Below are 10,545 nucleotides of genomic sequence, written 5' to 3'. Positions count from 1 at the left end.
TCATCTGCTGATGGGCATTTAGGCTGTTTCCAGATCTTAGCTATGGTGAATTGTGCTGCTATGAACATATGGGTGCATATATCCTTTCTGATTGGTGTTTCTGGTTTCTTGGGATATATTCCTAGAAGTGGGATCACAGGGTCAAAAGGGAGTTCCATTTTTAGATTTTTTAGGAAAAACCATACTGTCTTCCATAGTGGCTGCACCAGTCTGCATTCCCACCAGCAGTGCACGAGTGTTCCTTTTTCTCCACATCCTCTCCAGCACTTGTCGTTTGTGGATTTGTTGATGATAGCCAGTCTGACAGGTGTGAGATGGTACCTCATTGTTGTTTTGATTTGCATCTCTCGGATGATTAGTGACTTTGAGCATGTTTTCATATGTCTCTTGGCTTTCTGAATGTCCTCTTTTGAAAGATGTCTATTTAGATCCTTTGCCCATTTTTTGATTGGATTGTTTATCTTCCTTTTGTTAAGTTGTATGAGTTCCCTATAAATTTTGGAGATTAGGCCCTTATCAGATATGACATTGGCAAATATGTTTTCCCACGCAGTGGGCTTTCTTGTTGTTTTGTTGATGGTTTCTTGTGCTGTGCAACATTTTCTCTTTTAAGCATGATTTTATCTGATCTCTAAAGCACTTAAATGCCTCTGTCCCTTCATCTTACCCCCTAACTGTCTGACCTAAAGTAAAGTGTTAATCATATATATGATTTTATTCTTACAGATTTGAAACCACAATGACATCCTGGGGCCCTATTGTCTCTTCTATCAACAATATCGCTGAAAATGTGAATCACAAGACGTATTGGCAGTTCCTCAGTGGCAAGACACCTTTGAATGAAGGTTAGAGAATAAAAGAAATGGGGGCATTTCCTCCATAGTTTGAAGGCTACATTCTTTAATTTCCTTATTTAATTAGTTCATTCATTTGATCAGTAAATACTAAATGATAGATAGATGATAGATGATTGGTAAGTGATAGACAAATGATAGATGATGGATAGAAAAATAAATATATAGATATATGTTAGCTGGTTGATAAATGATAGACAGATGATAGATTGATGATAAATGATAGATAGATGATAGATAGATAGATAGATAGATAGATAGATAGATAGATAGATAAAATGAGTGGCTATTTTAAAAGGCTTTTTAAAAAATAAAGAATCCTGACTCCACTCAGGGAAAATATCCAGTGAACAAAAAAAGTGGAGTAATCTACTTAAAACAATAAGGTCTGAAGAAGAAAAAAGCAAATAATGTGAGAGAGACAAAAAGAAAAGATGGAAAATAGTGAATTCATAGCCAGTGGTAAACAATATGAAGGATAGAATAATCACCATTTGTGTAAAGATGTTACATTTTCTTGTTTCATACATCCGCTTTGTAGGTATTAGTGATTCTCTTTTTACAGAGAAAGAAACTAAGTCTTAGGGACATGAAAGGGACTTGTACAAGCACATGTCTAGCGTGCGACCGAGCAGATAGTCAAGCCCAGGATGAGTGTGCTTTACTAGTATACCACAGCTTCACTCAAAATTCATTCTTCACCTTCTTTCGCTGTACTCATTTGTTTTTAAATCTCCAGGAACATCTTTATGTGCATTTTGTGTACATACAGAAGGATGAATAAATCAACAAGTTCAGCAAAACTTTAACATTCTTTAAAATGTTAGCATAAAAACTAAAATATTCTGTAAGGGCAGTGGTATATGGTTTTGTCTAAGGATGATGTTACCTAGTTAATCTGATATTGTCACTGTGTAGAGAGATGTGAAGCCAACTAAAGTCATAGCAGAGCCAAGACTGGGCTCTATTAAGATGCTTCAATATCCAAGATGACAATGAGAGAGATGTTTTCTGAGAGTCTATCATGTGCTTAACAAAATCTGGCCAATAGGAATGTGGGATTGCAGCAAAGCATATTAATAAGGATCTTAGAGTCATATGAACCTTGATTAGAAGCTCTTTTTCTTATTTAATAGCTATATCAGGCAAGAAATGAATCTTCTCTGAGCTGGTTCCCACAGTCACAAAATGGAAATAGTAATAAACATTTATTGGGTTATTGTGAGGATTAGCAATAATGTGTTTAAAATGAGTAAGTGCAATGTCTTTTGCAAAGCATGTGTTAAAAAATGCTAATTTATTGTTACTAGTTCCCTGCCACCTTCATGGCAAGAATTGCCTAAGGACTTAAGCAGGTTTACTCTCATGTGTGCCAATTATTATTCTACTTTGAAGAAAGGGATAGTAAACAGAAAGGCCTCAGAGATCCAAAAAGATTTAGGCCTGGATTGTCATTCTTTCTGATAATGGGCTTCTTGAAAACTGATCATCAGTATTGTCACCATCTAGCTTTCCTGCCCTGAAAGACAAGAATTCTCAACAAAATCAAAAGTGAATATAAGTTCACTATAAATATTTCTCTCTTTTCTGTGTCCAGCGCGGCTAGAGAGCAGTCCGGTTCCTGAGTAGGGGCGGCTGGGGATTGAGAAAATGAAAGAAAGAGACAGACACAGAGATAGAAGGAAAAAGCTGGGGCCGGGTGGGACAGCTGTCCTCTGATGGAGAGACAGTGCATTTATTTTATACAGAAAAATACGAGGAAGTTTTACTAAAGCCCAAGACAAAGGAGATTATGTGCATTCTTGTGGCTTCTTTGTAATCATCACTTCTGGATGGGCCCAGATAATTGTGTTTGTTCCTGGTGCTTGGCTGGATTTAGATAATGAAACCCATCCCCTGGTGCCTGAGCTGAAGGTCAGGCTGACAACACACCTGCCTCTGGCAAGGTATGCTTCCAGGTTATGGCTCTGCTGGACACTGCTGGATTCAGATGACAATCAGCTCAGGGGCCTTTCCCAGGCGCTCTCTACAAGTTCCTGCCCTGAATGCTCTAAATCTGGCTTAAATACATCATTTTGATAATAACCACCATTTATTGAACACTCATCATGTGTCCAGTACAATATTAGGCACCTAATATTCATTATTTGTAATCCAGGATAAATATTATCTGTGCAATTTTATATATGAGGCTCGCACAATTTAAGGGGCTTGCCCAAAGTCATGCTCCTATGGCCACCTAGAGCCTGCAAACAAGGACTCCCTAAATTTCAATTCAATGCTCCTTCCATACTCACCAAGCTACCCATTTTGCTCTACAGTGATTTTACTTCTCTAACCTTGGCCTGATCCTTTGGGAGGTGGGGGTGGTTATATGTACCATGGTGACCTCTTGTTACTCTCTGTTTGTTTTCAGGAGTTGCTGACTATATACCTTTCAATCATGAGCATATCACAGCTAATTTCACCCAGTATTAAGGACGAAGTGAGTTCAGATTCTATTTAATATCTCCAAAGGGTGGCTGGAATTCTACGGTCATACCATATTCCTGGTTTAAAAACAAAAAAACAAACCTAAATATGGAAACCATATGTAGAATAAATGATGATGCAAACTTCTCTGTGACTCATGAAAATAAAGTACGGCTTCTCAAAGCAATGACTGCCAGTCATCATTTAAACCTAGGGTGAGGGAGATAGAAGAGCCCAGTTGATATTTTTGGAGATCATTCTGAGTTTCTGAGTTTCTTTAGAAATATCAATGAGAGAGAAACATTGAGACATTGATTGGCTGCCTCCTGCATGCCCCTACTGGGAATCCAGCCTGTAACCTGGGCATGTGCCCTGACTGGGAATTGAACTGTGACCTCCTGGTTCATGGGCTGATGCTCAACGACTGAGCCACACTGCCCAGGCCTGAGCTTCTTGATTAATTAACATACTCCTTTTTTACACAAATGAAGTGATATATTTTAAAACTCCTATTTTTGTTTCTCATATCAAGTACTCCCTTTTTAATCACAAAGTGTAAACATATGTATATACATACATACATACATACATGAAGTGGCAAGAATTACTTCATATGAGAAGCCCAGATAGTTCAGAATGAAGCAAATGATATTAATGTCATAATTCTCCCCTTCCATTTCTAATATTTGTTCTGGCAAAATCAAGTTTAAAAGGTATATTTTTATATAATCCTATATAATAAAGATGTAATATGCAAATGGTCATTACGCCATGAAGCATTAATGACCAACCGCGTAACGACCAGATCACGGATCAGCAGGAGGGTGGGACAGCAAACTACAAGTGGGAAATGGAGACCTACAGGAGGGGGCAGGCAGCAAGCTATGGGGGGCAGGGGGGCAGAGGGAGCTACAGGAGGGTAGGGTAGTGGGCAGAGAGCTACAGGAGGGTGGCAGCGAGCTACTGCTATAAGCGGGTGGTGGAGAGCTACAGGAGGGGGCATGGCAGCAAGCTATGGGGGGGGCAGGGAGGCAGAGGGAGCTACAGGAGGGCAGGGTAGTGGGCGGAGAGCTACAGGAGGATGGCAGCGAGCTACTGGCGAGCTACTGGTGCACAGATTTGTGTGCAGGGCTACTAGCTTATATATAAACTAGAGGCCCAGTGCACAAAATTCATGCACTCAGTGGGGGTCCCTCAGCCTGGCCTGCACCCTCTCACAGTCTGGGAATCCTTGGGGGATGTCTGACTGACAGCAGTTGGATATCCTTAGCGCTGCCATGGAGGCGGGAGAGGCTCTCGCCACTGCTGCTGTGCTCACCAGCTGTGAGCCCGACTTCTGGCTGAGCAGCGCTCCTCCTGTGGGAGCGCACTGACCACCAACGGGCAGCTCCTGCGTTGAGTGTCTGCCCCCTGGTGGTCAGTGCGCATCATAGCGACCCCTGTTTGGCTGATTTGCATATTAGCTTTTTATTATATAGGATATACATTTAATATAAATGTAATTAGTATTTAATATTTAATATAAAAGTTAATAATACATTTTATACATTAAATGTAGATATATATATCTATAATCCCACTTCATATCCTATATTATAAAAGGGCGCAGGCCGGGCTGAGGAACCCCCTCACCCCCCAGTGCATGAATGTCGAGCACAGGGCCTCTAGTATAATTTATATATTAAATGTAAATATATCTATAAGCCCATGATATATGTTGATATGTGTATATATGAAAGCTTTCAAAGACAGTCAAAATCCTAATCTCTGCTGGTAGGAGTCAACACTGACATCCTTCATATCATATCATACCTACTAGTAAAATGTACCTAACTTTGACTCAAAAAAAAAATCCCAATTCTGAAAGTTATATGAAGGGAAGAATCATAAGTGGACACAATACACAAGAGTCGACATGATGGGACAATTAGAGAATGAACCTTAGATATGCAGCCTCAATACACCTCTTAATGCTGAACCCCAGTCCAGACAAATGGCCCTGTCACAGGTCTCCCACACTCCACCCTGCCCCCAGCATCTCTGAGCAAGAACCTGCTCTCTGGTAACAGTCTGGCTCCCAGGAAAGAGAGGTGTGAACTACACAGGCCCAGGTCCCCATTCCGAATATACCTATAAGGTAAGTCACTATACCCCCCCAAAAAAGGCCAGAACCATTACCAGAGAGCAATGAAGGAACCCTCAGGGAGTGGTGACTAGTGCTCTCTCATAACATATCATAATGTTTATAACATGGAAAATATGGGAACAATCGGTATATCCAACAGGAAAGCAATGGATAGGTAAACCTTGATGGAGCCCTATGAAAAGGTACTTAAGTCATTAAAATTACCCTAGCCAATTTGGCTCAGAGGATAGAGCATCAAGGTTTCCAGGTTTGATTCCAGTCAAGGGCACATGCCTGGGTTGTAGGCTCAATCCCCAGTAGGGGGTGTGCAGGAGGCAGCTGATCAATGATACTCTTTCATCATTGATGTTTCTATCTCTCTCTCCCCCTCTCCCTTCCTCTTTGAAATCAATACAAATTTATTTTTTTTAAGTCACTAAAATTCATGTTGAAGATAAGCACTTGCTGACATGGCAAGAGGATATAACATTATATAACATCGCCCATGCCAGAGAGGTATGTGGTTATCTCTGTGTGATGGAATTATTGGTGACTGACTTTGTTTGCTTTTCTGTTTTATAAATTTTCTCCATTCGATACATAATCTTTGAGCAACTGGAAAATAGAGAAAAAATATTTTAAACAAAGATTTTTTTCTTATTTAACCATAAATTAGGCAATGAAAAGAATATGTGTTTGTATGTGTGTGTGCAGGTGTAAGAGATCTGCCCCCAACTTTTGCTCTAATGATAGAATTTAGAGAAGCAAGAGTGGCATAGGGGACAGTGAAGAGAGGGAATCACAGGTTGGTTTCATGTATGAAAATCTTGTTTTTGCTATGTGCCTAGTAATTAACTGTGTGTTCATCTGTATCTGCAGGGGTGAGGGAAAGGGGAGTGATATTGACCTGGGGTCTACTATGACAAGTTGTAATTCCTCCTTGAGAAGTTTCTTCATAAAATGTAGTCTGTGGTCATTATTGCATAAGGTTTAATGTCCAAGACAACATTCCGTTTTTTTCAGTGACTATTATAAATACTTTTGTGACCTCTACTGGCCATGACTGGTAAAGCCTAAACTTTCTTTAGGAGCGTGGTCAATTATGCAAATTTGTGAAGAAGCAGGGGAGAGAGGAGGGAAGATTGCTATCAAATACTTTTGCTCATTTAAAAATTATATACACACCGAAACCGGTTTGGCTCAGTGGATAGAGCGTTGGCCTGCGGACTGAAGGGTCCCAGGTTCGATTCCGGTCAAGGGCATGTACCTGGGTTTCAGGCACATCCCCAGTAGGAGATGTGCAGGAGGCAGCTGATCGATGTTTCTAACTCTATCTCTTTCCCTTCCTCTCTGTAAAAAATCAATAAAATACATTTTTTTAAAAATAAAAAAATAAAATAAAAATTATATACTGCCCAACCAGTGTGGCTCAGTAGTTGAGCTTCAAACTATAAACCAGGAAGTTATGGTTTGATTCCCTGTCAGGGCACATGCCTGGGTTGCGGGCTCAATCCCCAGTGTGGGGCATGAAGGAGGCAGCTGATCAATGATTCTCTTTCATCATTGATTTTTCTATCTCTGTCTCTCTCCCTCTCCCTTTCTCTCTGAAATCAATATATTTAAAATAAATAAAAAAACATGTATTCAATTGTACTTGCCTTTAACCAGATAGATGAATTACATATAGCAGATACATGACTGAAAATAACACTGACAAGGAAGTGGAACTAAATACATGATTCCTTAGCCCTTTTCAATTTAGCCCTTATATTTCCTTGAAATAGCAAAGAATTTTCCTCTGAATTGCAAAGGCTTCGTGATTAAGAAGAAGAAGAATTCTGGCAGGAAAATAAAAATGGAAAAAAAGAGAATGAAGCGTTAACAAAAGGTTTTAAAATTTTGTCTTGAAGACAAAACACAGCCAAAATGGTATTGTAACGTGAACTTGACCAAACACATATAAAGATATGTACTAAAAAGACGATAATAAAAATGGTGTAGCACTAATTTCAGATCAGTAATAACGTGGGAATAGAAAAAATTATGTGGGAATCCAGTGTGTGTGTGTGTGTGTGTGTGTGTGTGCCATTTACGTCAACGGCCAGATCTGGCACTAGGCTACTGGATTCTGTTATCTCTTATTTTAAAATAAGAAAGATTAAAAACTGAGGTGCTAGATATCTTTTATGCAGATGGAAAAAATATAAACCCTAGGGGCACTCTAGAGAAGTGGTATAATGTAGTGAATCATAAGGAACTGTGAAAAATAATATGAATGAAGCCACTTAAAAATGAAGTTGGAGCTGAGATCTCAGATGAACTGCCTTAAACTTCTTATTCCTCAAATCTTTGGAAGCTCAAAACCAGGCAAAACAACCTTTTGACTGGGCCTACAGCAGCACTGTATTCCAAACAAGTATTTACAATGATAACAGGAAAGCAGAGATTGTAACCACTGGACTGAAATTTAAACGCATTCTTTAGAATTAGCGTCACTGTGTTCGTTGAACTGCACCTACAGAAAGTCCTTTTCTCTATTCATATAATTATTCCCCTTTCCTTTCTCATAAATACCCCTTGCCTTCACCCTCCAATTAAATAAAACACCATTTGGGTTTCTGCCTACATCACTGCTTCCCAGAATTACAATTCTCTTTGGATCTCAAAGGCTTATTGCCTCTCATCTACCCTTTTTTATTTTTAGGTTAACGGAACCAAATTGCTACATGAATCCAGGTTTTCTCAGCATTGTAATCCCCAGAGAAAACACCCGCTCCTGCCGCCCTTATCTAGGAAAAGACCCCAGATTGGATGCTGACCCCAAAGCGACACAGGGGAGCCCTTCCGGACCAGCAGGAGCCGGAACCCACGCGCAGAGGTTTGAGTTTCTTCCGCTTCCGCGGGGTCTCTCTGCGGAAGGGACTGGCGCAAACGCAACTTCCTGCCCGACTGGGCTGTAAAGGCGAATCCCTGCGGGGCGGTAGAGCACCGCACTCGGGGTCAAGGTAACCCCCGTGGTCGCTGTGGGGAGCCCGGCGCGGCTGGACACGCGCAGCCATGTGGCGTCAGCTGGCCCGCGCCAGTGCGCCTCTCCTGCGAGTGCCTTTATCAGGTCAGAGGCCCCCTGGGTCGTGCAGGCAGCCCCCCTTTCCGCCCCATCCCTAGTCCTGTGGGTCTCAGACTCAGAGAACGCCCTGCAGGTGGTTGCTGAAGCGCTGGTCTGGGCTGCGCTTTGCTGCCGCTCTTCCTGCCTTAAGATTCGTGCAGAAGGGTCCCAGCCGCCTACCGGGTTTCGCCGAGGGACCCCCGGCTGGTCTCTTCGGGCGCCTGAGCCCCGTTTGGTGGAACTCGCGTCCCACCCTTCAAGATGCCTCTGTCAGGAGTGTTTTTGGCCCTGGCCTTGTCGCCTTCCTGGTTTACTTTGATTTGTCTTTGTAGGTTCTTGGGCAGCCCCACCCGCCAGTGCTGGCCTCAAGACGCTGCTCCCGGTGCCGACTTACGAGGGTGAGCGCTGGTTTGTCGTTTTCATGTTTGTAAGCCTTTTCTCTCCTAGAATCCAGCGGAGGGTAAGCGAAGACGAAGGACTGTGTGCTATCTCCATTCACTCGTTCAGTAAATATATATTGAGGGCATACTATATGCCAAACAGTGCTCTAAATACTAGCTAAATCAAAGAACAAGAGACCCCAAAAGGTCCCTGCTTTTAAGCAAATACATGATGGGATAGCTCTCCCAGGGCCCACCCCTTAGCGAGGGCTAATTGGCCTCAAATTTAGACTTTTGCTGTTCTCTCCAAATAAGATTATACATATTTGCAGTCACTTAACAAGATTATGTGAAAAGCATTCGTTTGTTAAATGTAAATATTTAAGGTGAGTCACAATTTTGTAAATCTTATTTACATTTCTTCTTTTAAATATATTGGAAATCTCAAAATATTAAAGGGACCTCTCTGAGAGCCTTATCTTTTGTTAATCTACTGCATGTTCGGGAAGTATGTATGGACTTGTAGGGCAGAGAAAGCATTACTGTTTCTCTGTAGCTTCATATAGAAACTTGGGGGTGGGGAGGTAGAGGAGAGGGGACAGTTTTTGTGGCTCTGAATAGCCTGTTAATAATTTGACATTTCATTGAAGTCTCCTGTTTTATATTTGACTCCACTGTAGAGCCATGTTTGTTTTACTGTAGAAATGTTTTAAATGACTTACAAGTTAACTTTTTTTTAAATATATTTTTATAGATTTCAGAGAGGAAGGGGGAGGGAGAGAGAGAAACATCAATGATGAGAGAATCATTGATTGGCTGTCTCCTGCATACCCCCTATGGGAACTAAGCCCACAACCCTGGGCATGTGCCCTTGACCAGAATCAAACCCCGGACCCTTCAGTCCAAAAACGCTCTATCCACTGAACTCAAACCAACCAGGGCCAAGTTAACTAGAGGCCCAGTGCATGAAATTCATGCACGGGTAGGGTCCCTAGGCCTGGCCGGCAATCAGGGCCTTCTGGCTGCTGGCCAGGTCCTTCCTTCGTTCTGTGCCGCCCCCTGGTGGTCAGCACACGTCATAGTGAGCTATCGAACTCCCAAGGGGACACTTTGCATATTAGCCTTTTATATGTATAGACAGACATGATAAAGATGTAGTGTATGTTGACCTGCATTTCAGCACACCCACCCTCACCCAGCAAGCTGTTGCATATTGTAGGGTATGTGCAAATCTCACCTTTAAAAGCCCCTGCCTAAGTAAAGGAAAGAGCATTGATCACAGAAGTCTTAGATTGTAAGTTCCCCAAGAATGGAGCAGAGCAAAACTTGGATATTTTCATGTACAATATAGTATTCTCTCTACTACCCCCATTAACATCCAGAGAGGTAGTTTAGTTTTGTTTCAGTTTTTTAAGTGTCATACTGTCTGGCTTTGCTGTTTTAACTGGATGACCCTGACCGAATATAAAATGTCTCTAGGCCTCAAGTTCCTATTCTATAAAACGGAGATTAAAAATACTACCTGCCTCATGTTCTGTTTCTTGATCTGGGTGATATTTATTTGAGTGTGTTTACGCATTCTTTTTGTGACAATTCACTGTGCTTTGC

At 41.5% G+C, this 10,545-nt stretch overlaps 3 protein-coding genes across 3 annotated transcripts in view; 2 read left to right on the top strand and 1 right to left on the bottom strand.

Annotated features, from left to right (window-relative positions):
* GIF (gastric intrinsic factor (vitamin B synthesis)) overlaps positions 1-3,504 on the top strand; it is a 15,951-nt gene extending 12,447 nt beyond the window's left edge. Inside the window, exons 8-9 of the mRNA XM_005860444.2 lie at positions 727-845; positions 3,271-3,504. Coding sequence (XP_005860506.1) covers positions 727-845; positions 3,271-3,332 — 181 coding nt within the window. The 3' untranslated portion in view covers positions 3,333-3,504. The remainder of the gene's footprint in view (positions 1-726; positions 846-3,270) is intronic.
* The window catches only part of STX3 (syntaxin 3), a 51,791-nt gene that overhangs the window by 10,364 nt on the left and 30,882 nt on the right, over positions 1-10,545 (bottom strand). The window lies entirely within an intron of this gene.
* MRPL16 (mitochondrial ribosomal protein L16) overlaps positions 8,389-10,545 on the top strand; it is a 4,923-nt gene continuing 2,766 nt past the window's right edge. The window contains exons 1-2 of the mRNA XM_005860445.2: positions 8,389-8,563; positions 8,890-8,955. Of these exons, the coding sequence (XP_005860507.1) occupies positions 8,509-8,563; positions 8,890-8,955 (121 nt within the window). The 5' untranslated portion in view covers positions 8,389-8,508. The remainder of the gene's footprint in view (positions 8,564-8,889; positions 8,956-10,545) is intronic.

This window comes from Myotis brandtii, unplaced genomic scaffold, assembly GCF_000412655.1.
Source record: "Myotis brandtii unplaced genomic scaffold, ASM41265v1 scaffold1341, whole genome shotgun sequence".
NCBI classification, from domain to species: Eukaryota; Metazoa; Chordata; class Mammalia; order Chiroptera; family Vespertilionidae; genus Myotis; species Myotis brandtii.
The sequence above is the reverse complement of the archived record's forward strand: the minus strand, read 5'-3'. Positions and strand labels throughout refer to the sequence as shown.